Genomic DNA, 27645 nt, shown 5'->3' with positions numbered 1-27645 from the left:
TGATTTTATTTATTTGGGTCCTTTCTCTTTTCGTTTTGATAAGTCGGGCCATGGGTTTATCAATTTTATTAATTCTTTCAAAGAACCAGCTCCTACTTTCGTTGATTTGTTCTATTGTTTTTTTTTTGTTTCTATTTCATTGATTTCTGCTCTGATCTTTATGATTTCTCTTCTCCTGCTGGGCTTAGGGTTTCTTTCTTGTTCTTTCTCCAGCTCCTTTAGGTGTAGGGTTAGATTGTGTACCTGAGACCTTTCTTGTTTCTTGAGAAAGGCTTGTACCGCTATATATTTTCCTCTCAGGACTGCCTTTGTTGTGTCCCACAGATTTTGATCCGTTGTATTTTCATTATCATTTGTTTCCATGATTTTTTTCAATTCTTCTTTAATTTCCCGGTTGACCCATTCATTCTTTAGAAGGATACTGTTTAGTCTCCATGTATTTGGGTTCTTTCCAAACTTCCTTTTGTGGTTGAGTTCTAGCTTTAGAGCATTGTGGTCTGAAAATATGCAGGGAATGATCCCAATCTTTTGATACCGGTTGAGTCCTGATTTAGGACCGAGGATGTGATCTATTCTGGAGAATGTTCCATGTGCACTAGAGAAGAATGTGTATTCTGTTGCTTTGGGATGAAATGTTCTGAATATATCTGTGAAGTCCATCTGGTCCAGTGTGTCGTTTAAGGCCTTTATTTCCTTGCTGATCTTTTGCTTGGATGATCTGTCCATTTCAGTGAGGGGAGTGTTAAAGTCCCCTACTATTATTGTATTATTGTTGATGTGTTTCTTTGATTTTGTTATTAATTGGTTTATATAGTTGGCTGCTCCCACGTTGGGGGCATAGATATTTAAAATTGTTAAATCTTCTTGTGGAGGTTCCTCAAAATGTTGAAAATAGAACTGCCCTATGACCCAGCAATTGCACTATTGGGTATTTACCCTAAAGATACAAACATAGTGATCCAAAGGGGCACGTGTACCCGAATGTTTATAGCAGCAATGTCCACAATAGCCAAACTATGGAAAGAACCTAGATGTCCATCAACAGATGAATGGATCAAGAAGATGTGGTATATATACACAATGGAATACTACGCAGCCATCAAAAGAAATGAAATCTTGCCATTTGCGACAACATGGATGGAACTAGAGCGTATCATGCTTAGCAAAATAAGTCAAGCGGAGAAAGACAACTATCATATGATCTCCCTGATATGAGGAAGTGGTGATGCAACATGGGGCTTAAGTGGGTAGGAGAAGAATCAATGAAACAAGATGGGATTGGGAGGGAGACAAACCATAAGTGACTCTTAATCTCACAAAACAAACTGAGGGTTGCTGGGGGGAGGGGTTTTGGGAGAAGGGGGTGGGATTATGGACATTGGGGAGGGTATGTGCTTTGGTGAGTGCTGTGAAGTGTGTAAACCTGGTGATTCACAGACCTGTATCCCTGGGGATAAAAATATATGTTTATAAAAAATAAAAAATTATAAAAAAAAAAAAATTAAATGGATATCCATTTGGAAAAGTAAAGATTCCCAAACCCCGACCTCACACCATACGCAAAAATTTGAGGTGGATCATAGATCTGTGCATAAAAAACTAAGATTATAAATCTTTGGAATGAAACAGAATACTTACTAGTTTTAAATTCTTATATCAGAAAAGAAGAAAGTTACAAAATTAAGAAGAACTGAAGAAAGCTTTAAACAGCTTAACTGCACTGTGTAAGAAACTGACCAAGGCCTTAGTGCCTTAATGGAGTGTGCTTCAGAAAATATTTTCTCCATGAAAGTGATCAATATTGGTAAAATCCCAATGGGAATATTTGTGCTCGCTAAGCACTGGGTTAAAATTTCCTTGATGACACAAAGACCAGATTAAAATAACAGGTTAAAAAACCTCTTTTCGACAGGGGTGTCTGGGTGGCTCAGTGGGTTAAAGCCTCTGCCTTCAGCTCGGGTCGTGGTCTCAGGGTCCTGAGATAGAGCCCCACGTCGGGCTCTCTGCTCAGCAGGGAACCTGCTTCCTCCTCTCTCTCTGCCTGCCTTTCTGCCTACTTGTGATCTCTGTCTTTCAAATAAATTTTTAAAAAATCTTAATTTAAAAAAAAATCTTTACAACAGTCCACAACTCTGTGTCATAATTAGAAAAGCTGAATCCATTCCATTTCATTCAATTCAGGAACTTAAATTTTTAAAAGAGAGGTAAGGGTGCCTGGATGGCTCAGTCAGTTAAGCGTCTGACTCTTGATTTCAGCTCAGGTTATGATCTCAGGGTCATGAGACCTTGCGTCTGGTTCTGCCATGGGCGTGGAGCCGGCTTGAGATTCTCTCTCCCTCTGCCCCACCCCCAAAGATAAATGAATAGGTAGATAGAGAGATAAAAATAAAAATAAAGGAGAGAGGTAAATACACAGCAAATGAAACAGAATACTTACTAGTTTTAAATTCTTATATCAGAAAAGAAGAAAGGTACAATTAAATTAAATTAAAAAGAACTGGGGCGCCTGGGTGGCTCAGTGGGTTAAAGCCTCCGCTTTCGGCTCAGGTCATGATCCCAGGGTCCTGGGATGGAGCCCCACATCGGGCTCTCTGCTCTGCAGGGAACCTGCTTCCTCCTCTCTCTCTCTCTGCCTGCCTCTCTGCCTACTTGTGATCTCTGTCTGTCAAATAAATAAATAAAATCTTTTAATTAATTAATTAATTAAACAGAACTGAAGAAAGCTTTAAACAGTTTAACTGCACTGTGTAAGAAGCTGACCAAGGGGTTTGGGGTGTTGATATAAGAATTAGAAATGTGTCTTCTGTTTGTTCTTTTCACCCCCAAATTGTAGCATCTTCCCTTAGATGGTTCAAAGGCTTCCCTATCCTGTGTTCATCTGAAATATCCCCACCAAAGGCAACACCAGCAAGTTCTGCTCTGGTTTGATGGGAATTTTTCTTTATCAGTGTGTGCTTTACCTTATACCAAGATGTTTGAATTAAATATGTGATAAGATGATGAAAAACATTTTGAAGTTATACCTGCTTCTCAAGGTTATCCTTCTGAAGCTATTCTGGTCAACACATATTTGATGGAATGGAATATAAATCCACCCAAACTGTTTTTAAAAAAGGAACATTTATTGGCAAGGTACAAGATTAATTGAACCTTGGCACTGCCAGGCCTGGTGGGAACTATAAGGTCAATGGCCTGAGGTGAAGACTCAGTTGCACACGTACATTCTCCCTTCCTGGCCCACTATGTATCAGTAGCCCCTTGTATCTGCTCTCTCAGGATATATGCTTCCCATAAATTGAACTGGCATATGGCTCCAAATCCAATGTTCAGGTATAACCATCTACCCTGGCATATGGCTCCAAATCCAATGTTCAGGTATAACCATCTACCCTGTGATTCCTGTGAATCTTGAAAGGAAGATTCTACTTCATCAGAGAATAGCCAATGATATACTTTAGCCTGGGTCAGTTGTAACATGACTGGTCCTATCAGCTGAGGGATTGGGGTGGGCAGAATCACTCACTTTGCTTATCAGGCACCACATGGCAGGGCAGCTGCTCTACAAGAGGTGTGGGTGGGTCAGACAGGGCATCTGAGTGAGGGGAGCAGACCCATCAGCACCCGAGAATTGGAAGAGCTTATATCCCATCTAAAGAGAAGACTGAGTTATTCAGTTGTGGCCAAGATGTGATCAAGTGATCAAGATGTGATCAAGATGTGATCAAGATAGCTCAGTGTGATCAGAGAAGGTACATATCTACATTTTATGCAGAATGTCCTGATTTTTTTAAAGTGGCCTGTTGTAGCAGCCCTCGCCAAGCCCTTCCTGTATCCCTTGAGTACTTAAATTTCCATGCACACTGACCTGATTTCCAATTGCCAACTTTGCCTGAGGGTTCTCTTCAGCCACTAGAGCCCATTCAACCCACACTAGGGGCATGGTGGAAATGCTGGTGAATTAAGGCTTCCTGAGGGCAGCTTTCAACTAGTGACTGGGTACAGTTGGATATTTCCTCAGCTCTCTTGTCCCTCAGTTGAGACTACTCTGAGGCATGGTCTACATCACTTTCAGAGTTCCCCAGAAGGGCTGAAGTCCAGTAGCCCAGTGGCAACGTGCTTGGTCTTGCACTTTGTATTGGCTGCTCTTCCCCATATCACTTCCCCTCCCCAACTTAGTGTTTGTTGAAAGTACCTTCGATGAATTTCTTAGACATGAATTGTTGACTCAGGGTCTCTGGAGACCAGCAATTCAAACATTTTTTTTTTTTTTAATGTATTTCTTGGGAAGCCTGGGTGGCTCAGATAGTTAAGCATCTGCCCTCAGCTCAGGTCATGATCTCCAGGTTTGGGGATCAAGCCCCACATCATGCTCTGGCTCCCAGCACAGCAGGGAGTCTGCTTCTCCCTCTCCCTCTGCCTCTCTCCCTGCTCATGTTCTCTCTCTTTGTGTATCTCTGTCTCAAATGAATAAATAAAATCTTTTAAAAAAATATAACTTGATCTGTTATATCTGCAGTGTAGACCCAATTTAAGAGCTGCTACGTTATAAACCTCCAATTAAAATTAACCACTTGGGGTGCATAGGTGGCTCAGTTGGTTAAGTGTCTGCCTTTGGTGCCAGCCGGGATCAAGTCCCACATCAGGCTCCTGCTCAGTGGAGACCCTGCTTCTTCCTCTCCCTGCTGCTCCCCCAACTTATACTCTCTGTCAAATTAATATATAAAATCTTTAAAAATAAAATTAAAATAATAGCCTACACAAATTTAACCCCCATATACTTTTTACCATCATGGCCTGAGAGCCTTAGAAAACAAAGTTCTAAACTCAGGTGCTCTTGAGGTTGTTGGCAGGTAAAACCTGAGGAAGACCTGGGGTGTGTGGCTCCCTGTCCATGGCCTCCTTTGGGTTAAGAGCCAATGTGGCTTATGAGGCTTCCTTATTGTATCTAAGAAGTCACTGTACAAATGTGCAAAGTGTGTAACATTTACCACGTGGAACTTTTTATATGAGGACGTTGAAAAGTCACATACTTTTGAAATGCTGCAGGAGAGCGGCCTGGGGCAGTAGGCACCCCCCTCTCTCTTCTCAGCCTTGTTCCAGCTGGGCAGAGTGTACCAGCCTTGAGTCTGGAGCCATGCTCAAGAGAAGAAGTCACTCAAATGAGGAATAGGGATGTCTTCAGGGATCCAGAAAAGGGTAAAGCAGGAAGCTGATTCTTGAATGGTCCAAGGGATAAAATGAGGGCATTTATCAGGTGGGAAGTGAGAGAGGCAGTTTCCCATCCAAGAAAAGCGGAATTTCTTGCCCGTGGAGCTGCCCATCTGTTGCCCAAGGTGGCATGGATTGCCATTGGTGGAAGTGTCCACACCTTGGCCACGTGGGCACTAGCAAAGCTAATGCAGCATGGATATGGTGAGGGTCTCTATGAGGCACCCGTTTTCCAAGGATGGAGGGGGTAGACATCTGGTGGAATAATTAGCCCCATTGTTGGGCCAGTCTTAGAAATGTACCTTTCTTTAAAAAAAAAAAAAAAATTTATGATCTTTCATTAATTTTGGGAAAATTGAGGTGTTGAACATTGTTCCCAATTCTATTTAAAAACACAGTTATAAGGGGCACCTGGGTGGCTCATTTGGTGAAGCATCCAACTCTTGGTTTTGGCTCAGGTCTTGATCTCAGGGTCCTGAGACTGAGTTCTGTTCTCAGAGGAGAGTGTTCTGGAGATTCTCTCTGTCCCTCTCCCTCTGCCCTACCCCTACCCCACACTTGTGCACATGCTTGCTTGCTCTCTCTCACTCTCAAATAAATGAATAAATCTTGAAATAAAGAATAAAAATAGTTACTAGTAAGAGAACTGGGAGTACAGCTTTTGCTTCTGATTTCTTCCCACAAATTAGTTTCTCTTTGCAATAAAAACAATTCATAATCCTGAAACTTCTTTTTTTTTTTTTTAATTTTTTTTTTTTTTTTTTTTTATCAGAGATAGAGAGGGGGAGAGAGCGAGCATAGGCAGACAGAATGGCAGGCAGAGGCAGAGGGAGAAGCAGGCTCCCTGCCGAGCAAGGAGCCCGATGTAGGACTCGATCCCAGGACGCTGGGATCATGACCTGAGCCGAAGGCAGCTGCTCAACCAACTGAGCCACCCAGGCGTCCCTAATCCTGAAACTTCTTAAAAAAAAATGTTTGACTACAACTGAGGGAAAATCAGTGCTGGACAGTGATATAAATTGCTTAAAGAAAAACATTTTTTTAAAAAGTTCACATAATTTGGGGAAAAAAATTATGTAATTTGAATTGTCAACCCAGAGTTTTTCTGTCCAGCCTGTAAAATCCCTGGTAATAGATAATTATGGAAATAATCAGAGCCCTTCCCTGGATGCCAACACAGAGCCGCGCCACTGGGCTTTTACCTCTTAGTAACGATGAAAAGCATTCAAAAAGACAGACCTGCCATCCTCAGAGGCACTTAAGGAACCGGGAAAAAGGTAATGTGCATTTCTTGGGATTGGCCTTGACCTGACAGATTCCCAGGAGTGAGTCACTCTCTCCTTCTTCGGTCAGTTCAGCTATAAAATAATTATAATGAGAGCTTGTTTACTAAGAGCTGAAGTCCAGTTTGCTGCGTCTCACTCAGCTGCGAGGAAGGAGAAGAAGAAAGGTAGTGATTAGGGAAGACTTCTGTACCCAGCTGTCCCAGCAGCTCGGCTTTGAGAACCCATGCCCTGAAGAGGCGAAGTTTCTTATAAATTGGACTTGTGAGTAGCAGATGCCAGTTTAAGTGTTCCTCTGCTTCTCCTGTGGGTCTGCACTTGTGACTTGAGGCAAATAAGTAGGAAGGGTAGTTTGATGAAATTAATGGAGGTGGGGAGGTGGAGGGCAGGGGGGCAAAGAGGCTACACCACGGACCCTCCTGTCTTGCCAAGATCTAGCCTGTGGCCAAGGAGAGCAAAAGTGCCAGTGACTATACCCAGCCCCGCTGATCAGTGAACTGGAAGCTAGGCACTCCGTGTCCCTTTGCCTGTACCCAGCCTGCAGCCAGGGTCCAGGCGGTGCTGCCTCCATGCCTGTCCTCATCGGTTCCCAATGGAAGGTGCTGGACAGCCAGCCCCTGAGCCCTGCCAGACCACTCAGTGCATCCTCCACGCTGAGAATTCAGGACCAATCTTCACCTCAGCAGTGGTTCTTGGGGCCACATGAAGAAAAGCCACAGCTAGGTTTACTTTCAAGTGGCAGAGGCTGGTGTTTCTGGAGGGAGAAATATTCACTTCCTGCCTTTGTCCTTTAGCTGACTGGAGCAACCCGCTTCGTTTACATTCCTTCAGTGGTGTTATTGAAAAGGCTTGGCAGCTCCAAAATGTTTGCAGTGTCCCATTAGGGCTTTTTTTCCCCTCTTCTCCCACTATTATTTATTATTTATTTTTTAAAATTATTTTGCTAGCTTTTAGCTAGCATCTGGAAAGATCTACTGGATGGATGTGATGGGCTCGTTTTTCAAGTATCCAGTTTACCCTTCAGGGAATCCAGGAAAGGAGCAAGCTCCCAATATATAAATCTGGAGAAATTTAACAACCTCTCCAACTACTGCACCTTTTTTGTCTAGCCTGTTACTGGGGTAGTTTTAGGACCGAACCCTGGTGTAACCCCTCAGGGTAAGGGAGGGTGGGGAACCATGAATGGAAAGAAGCTATGCTTTTAAGTTAGATTAAATTTCTGTCCATATTGAGTTAAGGTGTTAGAGGTTATGGTTTGGGAAGGAAACTGTTGCTACAACAGGAAGGACTTCTTTGGGACCCTTAAGAGCTGAATTTTTTTTTCAATGAGGATACTCAATGATGTGCAGTCCACTTGGATTTTATTCAATGGGAAGGACCCACTATTGCGCTTGGCCACCTGCTCCTGTCACCTGCTGTCATCTCCCTCCTGGAGCAGCCTTTTGAAGAAGGGGGGAGGAGACCTGCATTTTCTTGGAGAAATGTGATAGGTCCGTCTGCCCCACATGCACGGAATCCAAACTGGCTATTTTACAGATAACCACTCCGCTGGAATTTGAAGTGCGTGCATATGATTTTCAGGCAGCTAATTAAACTGGTAAACTTCTGGAATCCAAACCGCTCCATTGCTATAGGCAAAATTCCCTGCCTGTCATGGCTCATAGAAGGGGTTTGTCTGTGGAAATCTTCTGAACGGAACAAAGAGACTTAGGTCTGGATGAGGAATGAAGTCTTGGCTCTCGCCTGCCAGCTCCTTAACTGCTGTACGATGTCAAATCCCTCGCTGAGAAAATGTCTGAAAGGAAAAGAATTTTAGGCTTGGTGTCAAGATATGTTCTTTTTTTAATGTGTGTTTCTTTTGCATTGAAACAGTTAATCATTTACTCCCTGGGGTTACAGTGTGGCTCCCATTCCCCTCTTGGTTCTGAACACAGCACTGTGTTTTCATTCTGGAGTTGCTCCAGTCTGTGGATTTTGCTAATAAGTGATGAACTTCAAAGGCCTTGGAGCTGGGGCACCATTCAGCTGCTGAGTCCGAGAACCTGAAGCTTTGGAGTCAGCAGAATTGCAAAGGAAAGCTCACCAGTCTTCTCAGGAGGTTTTGGAGTCTTGGCTTTCATCCCCAGCAGGATTACAAGTGGAAAGAAACACAGGGAAGGCATCTCCAAACCTTTAAAGTGACCGAGACGTGGAGAAAGGGCTAAAATAGGTAAAGGTTCTGGAAAGAGAGATGGGTGTGCACTGTGTTACTGTCTTCCTAGATGGGATTCTGCAGATCAATGGAGCCCACTATGAATATGAGCACTGAGGCTAATCTTGGGGCCAAAATGAGCCCCTTTCCCAAGAGCATTACTTGCTAATATGCATGTAGTTCTCTGCTAAGTAATTAAGCTTTTCCACTTGTTAGGAAAGTCCTTTTGGAGCTGCTGGGTCTCTGTTCCCTTGCTAATAATGAAACAGCTTTAGCAAACTAGCAGCAGTGACCTTGGCTTCTGTCTGTGTCTCCCCACTCCACCCCCACAGTTGAACCCCTTTTAATATGCCTTAATGTGATGTGACATGTTTTCATTTTATTGTCCTTACACGGACCGTGTTGGTCATGGTCAGGACGAGCTTTATCTTGGGCCAGGTTATGGTGAGCAGGAGAACAGTTTTATATTTGCTCTTGGTCCAGCCTCCTTGGTTGAGGAAGGTTTGGGGATGCGCCCCAAGGTATTTGATGCCTGTTGACTGGGATGAGGCCAGCTGCTTGGGTGTGCATGTATTTTACTTAGAAGTGGACACTTAGGCTTTGTAGCTGACAAGGAGGCTTATTGGGTTTTGGTGCTCAAGGGAGGGAAATTCCAAGCTGAAATGGCCACAGTTATGATTCAGAATCATATCATGCCTTTAAATTTTTCTCTACATTCCAGAGTGCCCTGCCCCCCTCCCCTTGGGTTATTATCATGGAGCTGTTTCCAGGCTGTTTCTTATACAAACTAATCTCTGTAAACAGGGACATGGGATTTCATCCCCATCTTTGATTTCTAAGGAGAAAATAAAGGGATTTATTCCCAGTGCCCTTGTGTTGACCTTGCCTGGGGGAGAGGGGGAGAGGGCTCGCAGAGCTGATGATGACCTCATCCCATTCCAGCAGGATTTCCTGGGACGTGCAGGGGCCTCATTCTTATGCTGTCCGTCTGTGTTCAGCCACATTAAGTCCATAAGCTTCAGAGCAGATTACGGTGACATCTAATATCGGTCCCTTTAGGACTCGAGCGTGAGGTCAAGCAAACACACAAAGCAATCATTATACTTTCCGTGGTGCCAGAGACCTTCTGCGTCAGCTGGAGGAGCGGGGAGGTGGGGCAGTGAGGTGGGGCACAGACTAGGAACTGTGCTGTCTGGGGCAGGAAATCAGCCTGAAAGGGGATGGAAGGGCTTTGGTGGGAAATAAATGGCACTGTGTTGTTGACGGAAAAAGATCTTGGCAGGACCGTTGTTGTGAGTGTTCTGTGGCTTAGAGAGGAATTTCCTACAGGCTGGACTAACCATTAAAAATGTCTCTACCTTCAGGAGTCCCGGGCGTGCAGTAGAATGTCGCTGGGGGAGATGTCAGCTTGGACCATGGGTGCCCGCAGTCTGGACAAGCGAGGAAGTTTCTTTAAGGTAAAAGGAAGCCTTGATTGGGATTGCTAATGGGCAGGCTCTCTCGCTTTGCCCAGGCTGCGTGGGGAGCTGCGGAGGGAAGGCTGCTGTGAGCCAGCTCTGGTAGGGGTGGGGGTGGTGGGGCAGCTCGCCTGAACCCAGCTGCAAGCTGTTACCCGGTTTACAGTAGCTTGGAGTTTGGGTGACTTAGGGCTTCCAAGTCAGGGCCAGGACCCAGGAGCTGCGGAGATGCCACCCTGTGTAAAACAGTTGAGGCAATCTTTGTTTATCCACTGCTCAGCTGTTCTTCTGCAGCTGGATGGTTTTATGATTGAAGCTGGAATTTGCATTCCAGCAAGTCGATGCTGTAGGCAAGTGTGTTTCACACTTTGCTTGATTGTATGAGTCCCTTAAGTCCTCATTAAAAAGCAGCAACAACGAATAGATTCTGAGGTCTCACCCTAGACTGGTTAAATGTTATTTGCTGGTGTATTTTATCAAATATCTAGAAGCCCTTTGTGATCAGGCAAGAGAGACCCAAACAAAGCAGCATGATTAAAACGGTACCACCTTCCTATTTGGATATTGATATTAATGGGTTAAAATTACCTTGCTAGCTTAATGAGTGAGACAAGATTCTAAATGGGAGTTTAATAGGCTGTGTGTGTGTATGTTGTCAATTAAGTCTTGGTGGTCATTTCAAATTCGCTCTTGGGGATTCATTTCCTCTTTATAGCTTTTACTTTGTATCCTTTCGCTCACCCTCAGAATAACGCCCACTCGCTGTAGAAAACTTGGAAAACACAGATTCATGTAAACGAGTAGAAAAACGGAGGTAAAATGTGCATTTGAAATCTGTCACAGGCAGGTGTTCAAACACCAGACCTTTTTCCTCAAAGGAAGAATGATATAGGGGTTTCTTAATTACGAGGAAAACTGACAATGGTGATTTATTATCCCATCCTGATGGGTTGTAAGTATGTATTAACTTGCATGCATATGCTTCCCACTTGCAAAAGGCTAAACCTGATTTATTGTATCAATTTTGGACTCCAGAGCCTGTTGATACAGCAAAGCTAAATTCATTAAGCTGAAGACAGTAAGGACAGACATCATCAGGACACAGTTCCACTGGTGTGCAAGTGGGACAGCAGGGGGCATCTTTAATAGGGTTCATAGGTCTGCGTGTGTGCCCTTGGAGCTGCATTTTTCAAGGCAGAGATATGCTCGGGTTTCAGCAGAGTATGTGACATCATAGTTCAGGATTGGGGGATTCAGCAAGAGGATGGTCTTGAAAAGAATCTTGGCAAGTTAACTATTGTTTGATAAGCAAGCTTTTCCCAGGTGAACAAACTGTTTGCCAGGACCAATTGTTTTGTAGGAATTTCCTGCAGCAAACAGCGAAGTGATTTATTGGTTTAAAGCCTTAACATCCTGGGCAAGAATATCCTGGAAGAAATAGCTGTGTTGACACAGATGGTCTCCATTCTCCGTCCTCCTAGTTCTGTGATGTGGACTTAGCTGTCTCTGTTCTTGATCCATTTCCCCAAGTTGGAATCAAACCTGTACAGCGTTCACCCACATGAGCCAGAAGAGGAGCTCTCCATGTCCCCTGTAGACCGGGCACTAAACCCACCAGACTCCTGACCCGTCTCCAGTCCCTTGATCCTGTCTTATGAAGATATGCTTATTTCATCCTGGTAGAAGGAATGAGCCTACCCCACTCCTTTACCCAAGGCTCTGCCTACATCATGCTAACTACTGGCTAGTCTGTAACTATCATCTTGACGCTCAGGAAGGGCAGTGGGCTTGAATCTAATGTAGCAGTTGGATTTTATAGCCAAAGCAAAAGAAGAATATCAAGTATGGTCAAAATTGCCTTTGAAAATTCCTGAGAGAGTCCATATTGGAAATTCCTGAGAGAGTCCGTATTGGACTCACTCAGTACTACCTGTTAAGTCCATGGTAGTCATTGTGCCTGTCCTGCATTCCTGGGAAAGATTTTTTTTTTTTTTTTTTTCCAGTTGGACAGCAGGTAAAGTAGTTAACTTGTATTTTGGGGTGTGTCTATGAAAGAATCAATCAGGCAAGAGGTGAAAGGCCTGCCTGACCCCATCGAGGACAAGTCCCGCTTCAATCTTGCCTGAGTCAGATGCCTTGAGGAAATTGCTGGCAAAGTGGCTTTTATTATTTAACTTGCTATTGTCTGTCTTCTCCACCCCTGCCCCCAGCTTAAATTGTTTAAGTTATATACTCCAAGTAAATGATATAGTTACTTTGTACTTCTTTCTTTTCTCTTTTTTGTAGACATTGTTATTCTTTACTATATGGCTATTCCATAGTCCAACTAAAGATGGAATACTACTATTATTAGATATTATAATAGTTGATAAATATTATTGATGATTTCACAATTAAGGCATGGAGTTATCTGTAAGGATGAAGTCAGGTTCCCTTCGGACATTTAATGCTGACTCCTTGGAGGTTTGTCTTTAAAATGCTAGGCTAGAGTTCCGTTTGCTGGGATGGTTTGTTGCTCAGAATCTTCTGGGATGCATTGGCTCTTTTACTTTTCACGCTTTATTTCAATTCACATTTTTCTAGCACCTGTGATCATCCAGGCTCTGTACCAGTTGCTAGGGAGAGAAAAACCAGAAGATATCCCTGACTCCATGGAGCTTTCAGTCTGGTGGCAAATAAATATACTGATCAAATATCACAGTGCTAAACACATAATACCAAAAGAGAAAGCAGTGCTTTGGGTGAGAAGTAAAAGGGGCTCTGAGAATGTACGACTCTGAGAATATTCCAGAGAACTCTTCCCTGAGGAAGTGTCCTTCGATTTGGGAGTTGAGGTTGACTCCGTATTATCTAGGAAGGTGGAGTAAGGCACCACTGTGTCTTGCAACTTATCTGAGTCATTTCCGTGAGCCAGGACAGATAGGAAACCACAAATCAAAGCTTGCCACCAGTGGTTAGTGACTCTAGTTTAAAAACACAAGTTGGAGGGGGAAAGATAATGATGAAAAAGAGGTCTGGTGATCGTCTTTTAATTATCTACACTTCACACACAATCACAGGAGCCGTAATAACCAAGAAATGTATAATATGCATGTGGAATTCAGCTGTGAGCCAAGAATGTCACCAAGTAGTCTCACACTTCATGAAATTGTCCTGTCCAGTTGTAAGGCATTGTGAAGTCATTGTTAAGTGTAGGGAATGTGAAGAATAGCATGGCAGGAGCCTAAGAGAGGCCAAAATTTAGCTCTACCCCACCTCACTACATAATATGGAGTCGACCTCAGCTTGCAAATCAAAGGCCACTTTCTCAGGAAAGATTTCTCTGGAACACATGTAACATTGAGTTACATGTTCTCAGAGCTCCGTTTACTTCTCGCATGAAACATGACTTTTGTCTTGTAACTCATTATGTGATTAATCAGTTGGCTACCAAAGATGGTCTGAGCATTCTAGGGTGGTTGACAATGTCCCGTGGTGATTGTTCATGAGGAATCATATCCCAGAAGCCTGGCCCCCAAAGTCCTATGCTGGACAAACACATTTTCCACAGTTTGTCTAGCGCCATCGTGAGTTTTCCTCACCCACTGGTGAGAAATGTATCTTTCTGCTCTACAAGCTGTCTGTGAAAACCTACAGGAGGAGGCAGGTGATGCCATAGACAAGGCAGCCAAAGGTATCCTCACCTCACTATAGAAGTTGACACCCATTGTTATCAGATTTCCAGGGTGTGTTGCATGAGAGGACACATTTTGTCTAGCCTGGCAAAGCTCTAGGTGGTCCTGCACTAGCGGAAAAGCTCACAGTCAGATCTGATCCTTCTTCTTCCTGAATTCCACAGCTTCCCCTGAGCCACCCCCACTCCTGCCCAGTCTGGGTGCCCAGTGCTGGCAGGTTCCTCTCAAGTCACCAAAATCGTCATCCTCCTTCTTCTCCTACCTCCACCTCCCCACTTCCCTTCAGCTTCTTTCATTTCATAATCTATCCGCAGCACCATCGAATGTGTCTGTGTGTGTGTGTGTGTGTGTCTGTTTCTGAACTATTCCATTCATCCACTCTGAGCTGGGCCCCCAGCTAGGTCTGCACTCTTCACCTTGACATTCGAGATCTTCCGGCTGTGCTTCCCCCCTCTACCTCCACCGGTCCCGCCACTGTGCCATCCTGGGTCTGCTCTGGTGGTCCACACCTGCTGATGCCCAAACTCCAGGCTTCGTCCATCCCCCCTCCTGTCCCTGTCCTTCCATCTGTCCCTGCTAGGCTCCCAGCTGCCCTTCCAGGCTGACACAGACTCACTTTATCCACTGATGAAGGGACTCACACGGTGTGAGCTGGTGTCTGCTTTATTTTGTCTGAAGGCAAAGTTGTGGTAGAAGGCCTAGTGGTGGCCCCAGGATAGGACCAAGAAGTAAATTTCCATCCATAACTTGACCTCTGCCATGAGCGATTTGCTCTGTCATTTGTTGCTGCGTCCCTGACCCCAGCGGGGGAGCCTCTACAGCAGAGAACGATTCCCAAGCTGACCGGTGTGTATTGCCCACTCAACAGTCCAATTTCTTCCAGGGATGCCTAGGTGAGGCTGTCCTATGCCACCTGCAAGTGGTAGAGCTCTCTGTTTCTCAGTGACTGCCTCCCAGCCTCTCTTTGCCTCTGGGACAGGGCAACAGTTGGTCTTCACTGACCAGGAAGAAAATGTGTTTTGAAGACAGGGACCCTGCCCTCCTGTGCCTCCCAACTGCTCGTTCTGCAGGGAGACGCCCTGAGCCTGGGCTCCCAAACCAGCTGGTGGGGGGAGGTGCAAGGGCCCAGCTCAGTGGCAGAGGCAAAGTTTGAGAAACCCTCTTTGGGTCATTTGGAACAGTTTGGATGACAGGTGCATCATGTGTGCCTTTCACATGGTCCAGAGAAGCCACAGAAGAGAGCTCTCTGGCACCATAAAGATTAGAGTGGGACTCCTTTGAAGGGACCTGATTGCTAAAATCTGACCCTACAAAACAGATAATCCAGGAGTAATCATCCCTTTCACCCCAACTCCCTTCCCTTCACTATCAGACCCTCCTTAGCATTCGGAAGTTTATTCTGTTTTCAAAAGTCCTTGTCTGCGGGCTGATTTTCAATCATCCAGAACTGGCACAACCTTACACCTTGGGTGTCAGTGATTTCCCAGCATTCCAGTGCCCAGACGGCTCTCAGTGTGGAAAGTCATTTCTGTGCATGCATGCACAGCCCAGGACAGCAATTCTCTGTTGCAGGACAGGGGACGGAGATAGCAGGGCCTTGAAGAATAATGAATGAAACCCAAATCCCATTTTAGTCAGTAATTTCATGGGACAAATCCTCACAAGGATCTGTGGACACTCAAAAGCCAAAGGTATGAGTGCCACACCCTTGAACTCCTTACGTGTGTCTTGGGCAGTGAACAGACATCACCTCATGTGCCAGGCATCCAGGGAGGCACTGCATGGCAGTCTGTAATCAGGAAAGGACTAAGCACCAGGGGGAAAACAAAATAGAGATTAGGTTTGGTCAGAGCAGGTGACGTATTGATAATTATTCATAATAATACTACAAAGCAGGGCTCATGTCAGTTTTGGTGTATCTTTTATTTTCCACAAATAAATTCTTCCAGGATACTTACACTGGGACTCAGAGCAGGGCTGTCCCATAGAAATACAAAGCCAGCCACAGGGATTGTTCTAAATGTTCTAGTAGCTACATTTAAAAAAAAAAAAAATAAAAAGTGAAACTAATTTTAGTAATAATTTTATTTAACTTCATATATCTAAGATATTATCATTATCATGTCAGTATGTAATCAATATAAAAGTATTAATCAGATATTTTACTTTTTTTTTTTGTACCGTGCCCTTGAAACCCAGTATGTATTTTATCCTGAGCACGTCTCGATTCAGACTAGCCACAGTTCAAGTTCTCAGTCAGAGTTACATTTTATCTTGTCTAAAGTGCCTCCTGTTACAGATGGGTAAACTGAGGCCCAGGGAGGTTGAAGGACAGCAGGTTAGTCTATAGGAGGGATGGGAATTGGACCTGGCTTGACTTTCTTCTGAGGCAGCCCACCCCCTGGAGCCCCCCTGAGGGTTCCACTGTGATCCGTTTCTCACTGTTCCAGTGAGATTTCCCAGGAAACTCCTTCTGGAGAGTTCATGGGGACAGTGACCACTCTCTCTGGAAGAGTGATTGGCTTTTTTTTTTGGATTCCCATTCGTGTCTCCCACCATCTTCTCCAGATCCCTCCAGGACAGACATTTGTCCCTCAGGGTGTGACTTTCTAGGAATGTCAGGAACTTACTTACTGAATAGCAGTTCCCGTTTGTGTTTTCAAAAAGGAATGGATTTCATGGTTTTATGGGTCGTTTTTGCAGCACATTTTAGCCATTCATTTCTGATATTAAATATGGCCTTTGGGACTGCAATACATTCTCACTTGCTTCAAGGAACTTTGTCTTTTAAAAAAACAATCAAAAGTAAGGTAGATTTTGCTGGTTCTCCTCAACCATATAGTTCTCCAGGCTTATTTGTAACTCTCGCGTTTTCATTATTAGGGGGATGCCAAAGAGGGAGATGTAGATGTGAATGTATAATTTTCAAAAAGTTCAAACAGGACTCTCATGCAATGTAGAATGGGCATCTGTCAACACTTTATTCACCCCATGCATGAAACCAGGAAACCAGCATCAAGCTGGTTCAAAGAACACTTTGACATGTGATATATCTATAGTTGACTTAAAAAGTCCTTCTGTAGTAAGTTTACTGAGGTAAAATCAAAACTGGTTAAAGTCCTACAAGCAATAAAACTCTAACCGTTGGTATAATCTTTTTTTTCCCCCATGAACAGAAATTCCCAGGCTGACACGTAACCATCCAGTGCTTGAGCCCTACATTAGTAACACATAGTCAAGTCAAACACAGATGTATCCCTCTGGATCAGGAAATAATCTTTAGGTGACTTTGTCAAAAAACACCCAAGCATAATGCTCAAAAAAAAAAAAAAAAAAAAAAAAAAAAAGAGGGCTCTTCCTCCTGCAACTTTTAAAACTTTCTAATTAAAAAAAACTCTTGGGTAGAAGGGGAAATGCAAAATGGAACTACAGAATTTCAAAAATAAATAAATAAATAAATAACAGGACACTATCTGTCAGAATCAATGGCATACACTTAAAGCACAGGTCAGGGGAAAATTGATAGCATTAAACACCTGATCAAAAAAGATATGCCTTACCAAGCTTTTTGCCTTATTTTTAAGTTTTAAGTAGTGTTTCTTATTCACACTGAAATGGCTCATTCCCTTTGTCTTCTGCAACCTTCCCTTTCCCCAGTCCCCAGCTTTCTCCAACCAGGAATTGTGCCTAAAGAGTGAATTTCTTCAGTAAGGTTGTAGAACTATGGGAAAGCTTGTTCTGAGTTGATTGGTTTAAATACCTTAGAGGAGAAACTTTGTGTTCCCTGTGGAATCATGGATATATTAGTAGCATTAGTAGCATTGATTTCTGGGATCTTTTTCGTAATACAAAAGCCTCACGATGCTATTTGGGATAGTGCTTTGACACCTCAGGTCAGATAGATCCCAGAAGCTGACAGACTCCTTGCACATGTGCCTGTCACCAGTAAGTTCACCGGACTGAGGCAAAATGTATGAAATCGAATTTCCAAGGATAATAGTCTTTCAAACATCTTTACATGGTAAGCAGGAAACCACTTTCACAACAAAATTGGAAGCTGTATTATCTATTGCTATGTAACTAATTGCCCCAAACCTTAGTAACTTAAAGCAACAAGTATCCGTACCTCATTGTTCCTGCAGGTCAGAAATCTAAGTTTAACTACTGAGTGTCTCTGGTGGTAGGTCGCCAGGAGATTGCAGTCAAGGTGTTGGCTGGGCTGCATTCTCATCAGACTGTTGAGTGGTGGGGATCCTACTTCAAACCCACTTGGCAAGTTTCCGTTCCTCCCTGTAGGGCTGGCCATAGGATGAGGCCACTGGCTTCTCCCAAGGTGAGTGATCCCAAGGTGAGTGATACAGGAGAAAACAAGAGAGATGAAAGCTAGAGTCTGTTGAGCACCTAATCATGAGAGTGATACACCATCACTTCCACCATGTTCTGTTCATTGGAAACCAGTCAGGTAGACCAGCCCTCCCTCAAGGAGATGTCACTCAAAAGTATAAATACCAGGATGCGGGGTTCACCGGCCATCTTAGAGACAAAAACATGGAAAAACAGTTTGGTCACAAAGTCAAAAACCTAGAGGGCCAGAAAGAATGACAGGAATGGCATGATGGGTGGGCCTGCCTGGCACTGGACAGGTCATTTTTTGGGGAACACAACTGGCTTGAGAGCACTAGGCCCTGCCAGGAGGGGGATGCTGCTGACTCAGTTCCAACCAGATGCTGACACACAAGAGTGAATGTGGGTCCTCTGATATTTTTCAAGAGGCCAGAAATCCAGGTTTTTATATACGAGAACCCCAATTTAAAAAGTATAGTAAGGATGGAAGAAAATGCATTGGAGGGCAGGCTTTAACCTGGGGGCTGCCAGTTTGAATTCCTACTTGGTTAGCTGGGAGAGGGATGGGCCAGATGGCAAGTTCAGTCTCCTACCACTGCTGAGCCCCTGGAGGCTCTGGGGATGTGCAAGGGAGACGGACGCCATGCCTGCTATTTCTCTTGGGGGCTTTAGATATAGCAGTGACAGAGCCTATGAGTTCTAGCTGAGCTCTGAGAGATAGGATCATCCATGGATGGACTAAGGAATGCAAGTTTCTCCAGGCCTTAAGACAGTGCCTTGGGTGGGCTCACAGTCACCAAGTATATAGGGACCCTAAGTTGTAGAGACCCCTCCTCCCACTTTTAGTAACAGCTTCTCAGGTTTAGCTGATGGGGTACTGAGAACCCACTGTCCCAGATGTTACAGGCATCAAGAAAGGAACTAATGTGGGATACAGAGTCCTCTTTCTCCTTTGTCTATCTTCTGAAAAGTGGAGAATGGCTTGCCAAAAATATCCCTCCCACTTTTCTGTAATTCCAACTGGAGACTCATTTTGTGTTAATAAGTAACACTTTAACTGGCAGAATGTCAGATGATTCCTTAGTCATTCACAAAATAGTATAAACTAGGACTTCATGAAGCACTAGCTGTGATCAGCCTAGAGAAAAAATTTGAATTCATGTGTACTGAGGAGAAGGGAATAGAATAAAGCAAATTGGGATTTCTGAGGAGAAGGATGGACCTCAGGAACCCACTGTGGGTGGGTCAGTCTACTTGGGCCCTAGGCACCCAGAGTGAAGAGGGTGTCGGGAAGTAGTAGGTGAAGATACAGATGATCACATCTTCCGGACAGTCTCCAAACATCATTGCCCTGAACCTGGAGACCCTGTGGGCCCTTTACTTAGGATACACCTTTTACCACCAAAAGAAAACTCTTTCTCTAATCACAGCGTTCTGACACCAAATGTGCGGTCATTTTCCCCACACCAACCCATTCTCTAATTCTGTAGTAACCATCTGGGTATTCAAGTCTGAGACTAACCAGCCCGGGTTAGCACAGGTCTCACAGGTTAAGGGCTCAGTCCCACAAGACTACCTCCACTTCAGACACCAGTCACAAGCTGTGAGTTTCCAGATTATCCAAATTTCTGTCCAACTTGGCTACAAATCAGTGGTTCCCATAACCCCGCTTCAAGTTCAGTAATTCACTAGATTGGCTCACAGAACTCAGGGAAACACTTTATTTACTGTTGCCAATGGATTATAAGGAAATAGATGAATAACTAGATGAGATACATCAGGCATGATCTGGAAGGGTCCTGAACATAGAGCTTCCAACCCTGTGGAGTCTGGGATGCACCACTCTCAGCTTCACCAATCAGAAGCTCTCCAAACCCCTGCATTTAGAGTCTTTATGGAGACTCATTATGTAGGCATTCTTTTTTTTTTTTTTTTAAAGATTTTATTTATTTATTTGACAGAGAGAGATTACAAGTAGGCAGAGAGAGAGAGAGGAGGAAGCAGGCTCCCTGCTGAGCAGAGAGCCCGATGCGGGACTCGATCCCAGGACCCTGGGATCATGACCTGAGCCGAAGGCAGTGGCTTAACCCACTGAGCCACCCAGGCGCCCTTATGTAGGCATTCTTGATTAAATCCTTGGCTATTAGTGATTAGTTCAATCCCCAGCCCCACATTCTGGGGGTTCAGACTGGGGTCAGGGGTCAGGCTGAAAATTCCAATGCTCCAATCATAGGATTGGGTGACTTGGCACCCCCCCCCAAGCTATCCTGGGGACTACCTGCCACTAGTCATCTCATTAACATAAACTCAGGCAGGATTCAAAGGCTTGCAAGTGAATAACAAAAGACACTCCTAATACTGCTATCACTTAGGAAATCCAAGTTTTCAGGCTCTGAGTCAGCAGGCCCAAGGAGAACAATAACCAAGGTAGACAAAGACAAACCCTATAAGCACAAATCATTCCCCTTAAGGTGGCACTACTAATGGACAGATAGGATTTTTCCATGACAAATCCAGTGGTCTGAAAGGCAGAGTTTAACCCCCTTCACAATGCCCTGGGATATACAAATGGTGACATTATCTTTTCAGGCCAGCATCAGAGTAAAGGAGAGAAAGTGAAGAAGAAAGGGTTTCCTGTTTAGTTAAAATAGGAAGTCTTGATCCTGGGAGGATGCAGTCTACCTCCCTATCATCTGCTTCTCGTCTCTGTGAGTTTGATTTGTTGGTTTGCATCACCTGTGCAGGGCCAGATGTCCGCGGGAGCCTTCTTTAGCTGTGAGATGCGTATCTGAGATTGAAGTCCCTGAAGTGGAGAGGACCTGGTTTAGCTCTTTGCAAGGAGATTCAAGGGCAGTCTCTGTTTTTACTGCTTCCAAATCAGAAGGGTGGGGAAAGTTGGAAACGTTTGCTTGAAGAGTTGTAACCAAATTTTCAAGGAAACTAGAACACTTCAGGGTAGGTCCATACCAGAGCCTCCAAGAAAATTAACAAAATTAGAACTGAATATAGATGATGATGTAAACATAATTTCTGTTCCCTCCAGTAACCCTCATTTTTTTTTTTAGTAAAACCAACTTGTTGTATTCAACATTCTCTTTTCTCTTAAGTTATTAACAATGTGTTAAGATATACCTTTGCAATCAAAGATGAAACATTTACTTTTTCTCCCTACCTGATGCCTCCAATATTCAAAAACTCTTGAATCTTCTTTTCATGACAAAATAATTAGTTATTTACATAAGTTCAATAAGAATCTGTTCTCCCTGGAACAGGACGCAGTTGGAAATGTTGGCTGTATATATTTCCAAGGCTTTGACTGGCTTGTCACATTTGAAACAGATGTAAAATCCACCTGCTAACTTGTTTACAAGATTCCAGCAAAGCAGTTTTTAAAAAAAACTTTCTCAATCACCGATCTTGCTACACTTACAGAAATAATCAGGCAATGTTGAATAATTGTAAATGACAACAGATTTCAATATGCCCATTATCGCAAATCTGATGAGAATTTATTGTGATGGAATTGACAAGGAAATTTGATTATTTCCGTGACATTCCACATCTTGAAATAATAACTAAAATAACAAGCGATAACATACAAAGACTTACCAGATTTTGGAACACTTCTATTAATAACATTTACCCTGCAACGTGATCTAAGAAGGTTTATCATCACTTACTTGACATCTTTCCCATGTAATTTAACACATCAAATAAACGTAATTAGTTTAACATCTCTTTTTGTAAGGAAAGAGAAAATAATCCTTTTCAGTATTCCAGTAGCCCTCTGGAAAATTTCAAAGTCAGTCCAAGGTCAAAAAGACTTCATTTTGAATTTGATTTTTGGAGAAGTTTGTCAAAATTTCAAAAGCTTCGGACACTTGCCCAAGTAGGATCATAGGTCACTGTGAAACAATACTTAGTTATCCTTTTAACCTAAGTGACAATTAAAGACTTCACAGGCAAATACAGAAAATTAAATAGTCATAAAAAGCATTAGCTTTCCTTAGGGGCTCTGGGGTAGCTCAGTCGGTTAAGTGTCTGACTCTTGCTTTCAGCCTTGGTGGCTCAAGCTCACCACCCTGAGATCATGATCTGAACTGAAATCAAGAGTCAGATGCTTAACCGACTGAGCCACCTAGTAACCACCCCTCGCCTTTTTTTTCCTTTAACTCTACTCCCTCTGGCAACCATCAGTTTGTCCTCTGCATTTATGGATCTGTTTCTGCTTTCTGTTTGTTTGTTTCTTTTTAAGATTCCACACATAAGTGAAATCACACAGCATTTGTCTTTTCTGGCTGACTTATTCACTTAGCATAATACCGTCTAGGGTATGCTGCAAATGGTGAGATCTCGTTCTTTTTTATGAATAAGTAATATTTATGATTAAGTAATGTGTGTGTGTGTGTGTGTGTGTGTGTGTGTATGTGTGTATACCACATTTTCTTTATTCATCTATGGATGGACATTTGGCTTACTTCCATATCTTGGCTATTGGAAATAATGCTGCAGTAAGCATAGGGGTACCTATATCTTTTTAAATTAATATTTCCAGTTTTGGGGGGTAAATACCCAGTGGTAGAATTACTGGATCATATGGTATTTCTATTTTTCATATTTTGAGAAACCACCATACTATTTTCCGCTATGGTTGTACCAATTTGCATTCCCCCCAGTAGTGCACAGGGGTTCTCTTTTCTCCACATCCTCACCAATACTTGTTATTTCTAGTCTTTTTAATCCTAGCTATTCTGAGATGTGTGAGGGGTATCTCACTATAGTTTTGATTGGCATTTCCCTGATGATGAGTGATGCTGAGCATTTTTTCATGTATCTGTTGGCCATCAGTAGTCTTCTTGAGAGAACTGTCCTCTGCTCATTTTCAATTCGATTGTCTATTCTCTCGTCATACCTTCTTTTACTGAAAGCATATATCCTACTTTTCTTGCATATGGAGATGTTTCCCTTATTTCTAGTAGCTTTAACCACATATATTAATTAGAATCCTTAACCCTTAGCAGCCTTAACTAAGAAGTAAACGGTTGTGAACTGTGTTTTTTGTTAGCATTCGATGAACTGACAAACTAATAAATACTTTTTATTTGATTTTCATAAACAAGTGTTTTTTTATAGTATAATTTTTTTTAAAAAGTGAAACATGTTTACTAACAGACCCAAATTTATCTTTAGTTTCTCTATATTAAGGAAGTCAAAAGTAAATAAACATCTGTTCAGTAATTAATGCTTCATTGTTTTATCTTATTTGGAAATTATCTAGATATTCAGTGAATTTAACTTAACTAATCACTTGATGTAGCAAAACTAAGATTTCAGGTTACCAAAGTTATTTGGGGAAACTAGTTTTTCTTTTATTATTTTATTTACTTACTTGTCAGAGAGAGAGCACAGGCAGGGGGAGTGCCAGGCAGAGGGAAAACCAGACTCCCCGCTGAGCAAGAAGCCTGATGCAGGACTTGATCCCAGGACCCTAAGATCAGGACCTGAGCCAAAGGCAGATGTTTAACCTGTTGAACCACCCAGGTGCCCCTTGGGCAAACTATCTTAAAAGTTTACCTAAAAACTTTATCTTATTCACATCTATTCAGTTCATCACAATTATGCTTAGATTATGCACAAAAACCTTTATAAAACATTAGACAAAGTCATTATTTCAAGTTATTGTTTGCTGACAACTTTTATAACAGGGATAACATGAATTTATTTGAATAGGAAACCTAGGTAGGATAAAAGCTGTATGTCTAATTTACCAAAAATTATCCTAATCTCATGAACCTTAAAAACATTTGTATTAGTTTCTATTCTATTTCTGAGATTTCGAAATGCTTTATTTGTAAGTGCTTATTTTTTACCTCAATTAAATAGAGCCATTTGCAAAATAATTTTAACAATACTATTCAGAGGTAGAAAATGCCACGTGTCTACAATAGACACACATAAGCATATAAACAGGCACCTTACAGTGATTGTTTTTAGAAATTTTAGACAGGAAACAGGTATGATAATAAAAACTCACTGTTTATAAAAGAACAGTTGTATCCAAACTGTTTTCTGATCAGTGGACTAAGCTAAGGCTGCCAGATCAGAAGGCTAAAAAATTTTTTTGCTAATATTTGTGGAGAAGACACAGGATTTTTCATTTGTCTAGATTTTGAATGACCTTTCCCCCCTTTTGTTTCACTTCTGATAAGAATTACCTCACAGAGTTTTATGCTCTTAATATTTTTACCTCAAAGTCAGAGGGAAAATGCAGGTTCCTCCAAGAAGGAGCTTGGTTTTTTAAGGCTAATAATTTACAAGCCTTTTGAGATAGATAGGGGAGATTTTGGAATTGGTAAAAGGAATAGGTGAACTTTGAATGGTCTCCAAGGGCGCATTTCTTGTTTTGTAAGATCTTTTAGTAAAGATTTGTGAAGATTCGTAAGGTATTTTTAATTCCTCAGAGCACTGGGTTTTGGTTGGATGTTAAGGACGGCCGCACCCATCCATCTATGTTAGAATGCATTCCTGTTTTGGTTTTGCTTTAACTTTGGCTGTGAAGGGGAAATGTTAACACTTTATCAGTAAAACTCTGAGTCTCATTGACTCTGGGAGGGGCTCACAGAGGGCCCTCCTTCAAAGATAGATATGGAGGTGGCTATAACGTCATTACCTTGGTGGACTTTTGTTTATGATCCTGGAAAAGCAATTCAAACAGAGGACAACTAGAGTGAGTATTCAAATAAAGGAGATAGAAGGAAGCAATAAGAATTATGTCAGTCTTACAGACTTTTCGCTTTTTAAAAGATTTTATTTATTTATTTGTCAGAGAAAGAGAGAAAGAGCAGCAGGCAGAGCAAGAAGCAGACTCCTGCTGAGCAGGGAGCCCGAGACAGAACTCCATTCCAGGACTCCAGGAACATGACCTGGGCTGAAAGCAGATGCTTAACTGACTGAGCCACCCAGGCGTCCTGATTTTACAGACTTTTGTGTTAGGTACCGCTTGGGTCTTTTTAAGTTTTTTTTTTTATCAGCCTTTTGCAACGAAACTTTTGATGAAGCTAGTTTTGGAATTTTGAAGCATTTGCTTTAAGTGACCTTTTTACATGATCTCCTCTAACTGGAGTGTCTCCCATTATGGCCGCTGTAATTCTAGGTTGTAATTCCCCTGAGGGCTGGCAGCCCTTTAGTAGGACCCTACCCACAATTTCTGTCCAGTCAAATCTAGCCCCAAATGAGGTGCAGCTCACATTTCTGTCCAGTCTTATTTTGGGGTTCCCAACCTGACAGTTACCTAAGCCAAGTTCATTAGGACACAAAACAAGCTTAGTAAGATTCCACCATTTTTATAGATATTTATAGCTTCTGGGTCCATAGTTCTTAGAGATAAAATAAGCAGGTGCACTGGAAGGTGGTACATTTCAATCTTTGGGTTTTAAAGGATTTCATTTATTTTTCATTATTATTATTATTATTTTTTAAAGGATTTCATTTAAACAAATTTTATTCACCCAAGGTCTGCTGCTGGACCATTCTAGCTCAATTTGGACCCAGTTCAAGTCCTGTAGGTAACCACCAGCAATTCTCAAAGTGGCAAGGGCTGGGGTTTTCCACTCCAAAACCTGGTAATGGAGGTCTGAGAAGCTAAGGTTTGGCTGAGGCCAAACCTTCTGCTCGCTCAAACTGACCTGCGCTGTATGGGAAAGCCAATCAGATCGAGAGGCTCTCAGAAGTGGGAGGAGCTTACCCAAGGTCTTCAGGAGCCTGGAGAGAGATGGGGAGACTCAAAGGTCACAGGGTACCACGCCTGTGTTTATCATGGTTCCCTGAGTGCCGCAGGGAGGTTCCCTTGGGATCCCATTGCTGCCACCAAACCTATTAAGCAACAGAAACTCAGCTGAGTTAATCAGTTAATCTAAAAGATCAAATTGGCGGTTTTGAATGATTCATAAACCAGGTGGCATCCCATCTAGCAAATAGAAAGGAGCCCTGTAGAGCTGCAGCAAAGGAAAGGTTTTTAAAGGTAGAGGGAGCAAAAAGGAAGTTATTAGCAAAGAATCCATTGTTTCAGGCCAGGTTGCTCTGTCAGTACGTTGCCCAGTGCTGACCAGGGAGAATTCCCTGTTGTCTGGCAAAAGGTTACGTTTCACCGGGGATGGGGAGGGGAGTGGAGTGTGCTGAAACTGAGTGAGGTTAGGTGTCAAGTCTTGGTTTGCCAATGTGGGGCCCTTAACATAAATGATTGCATTTTGGACCCTTGGTTTCCTTTTGAATAGCATGTGTATTGGGAAGCAGGTGATCCTTAAAATGTGGTCCCTGGGCGGGCATGCCTGCTCAGAGTTTGTTAGCAAGGCAGTCTCGAGGAATGGTTCTCAAGGTGAGGTGTCAGCTTCCAGCATCAGCTTGGGCTGGAAACTTCTTAGAAACACAGATGGTTGGATTCTACCCCAGACCTAGTGAATCAGACACTGGGGGTGGCGTCCAGCCGTCTGTGTTTTAACAAGCCCGCCAGGGGATTCAAGGATGAGGCGTGCTATATTCTCCATTTGAGTAAGTAGCCAGGATGATACAAAACGCATGGAAATGTCTGCCTTCCAGAGCTGCTTTCACGTTTCTTTCTGGGAAGTGGAGTTTATCGCCTTCCCAGCTGGGCTGTGAGCATCCATGAGCTCCGACTCCACTGTCAGGATGTCAGTCATTTACCTTTTGTAGGTGTTGCTGTGATTGCCACTGCCGGATAGGTGTTCGGGTGTGGGTTCTCTTTTCTGTCTTCTTCCCATGAGATCACCCCATTTTATTAGCCCTCTCAAAAGTGGCTGCACAGACACACACCAGGAAGACCCCCAGGGGCAGGATGACTCAGTCGCCCAGAGCCGTGTAACAGAAGCAACATCACCCCACCAAGCCCCCAGCATCTGATGTCACCATTTACCCCTAGGTCCTCAAGCTTTCTCTGGGCTCAGATTCACAGATGTGGGCCCCTCCCTTCCTCAACAAAATCCTGGGGGAAATGAGCGCAAACTGCCTTGGTGTGCACGGCCATTTGCCAAAGGAGCAGAAGAACACGCAGAAGCACCATGTTCTGTTGAATGCCTGGCATTTCAGGGAGAACTTTTGGGGCCACTCCATAGACACAGCCCAGCCTTCCTCTTCATTCAGTGACTTTTTAAAATTACTGTTTAATTTCAGAAACGGTATTCCAAATGCTATTCTGAGCACTTTAAACCCATTCACTTACTTAATCCTCATGCTGTCCTTACGCCCATTTTACAGATGAGGAAACTGAGATACAGATGGGTTAGTATACCTATCCAGTGCCACACACTCTGCAGATTCTATAGTGGTTCCATGGTGATGGTGCTTCAGCTTGGAAGGAATTTCCTAGAGATGGGACCCAGCACGCTTGGGGCTTTAAAATGCCGACTCTGCCTTGCCGGCCAGGTCTTAAATGAGAAATGGGTCCCCCTCCTTCCCCCACTTTTCATGTCATG

The 27645-nt window shown here is 43.1% G+C and overlaps 1 protein-coding gene across 8 annotated transcripts in view; it reads left to right on the top strand.

Moving 5' to 3' along the window:
• RIN2 (Ras and Rab interactor 2) overlaps nucleotides 1-27645 on the top strand; it is a 221917-nt gene that overhangs the window by 102209 nt on the left and 92063 nt on the right. For 7 of the 8 annotated variants that reach the window (XM_059406455.1, XM_059406456.1, XM_059406454.1 and 4 more), the window contains one exon: nucleotides 10047-10139. In XM_059406455.1, coding sequence (XP_059262438.1) covers nucleotides 10047-10139 — 93 coding nt within the window. Of the gene's footprint in view, nucleotides 1-8683; nucleotides 8701-10046; nucleotides 10140-27645 lie in introns of those variants that run through there. The other variant, XM_059406461.1, reaches the window with a different exon arrangement.

This window comes from Mustela nigripes, chromosome 7 (genome assembly GCF_022355385.1).
Source record: "Mustela nigripes isolate SB6536 chromosome 7, MUSNIG.SB6536, whole genome shotgun sequence".
NCBI classification, from domain to species: Eukaryota; Metazoa; Chordata; class Mammalia; order Carnivora; family Mustelidae; genus Mustela; species Mustela nigripes.
This window is presented reverse-complemented; position numbering and strand designations above follow the sequence as displayed.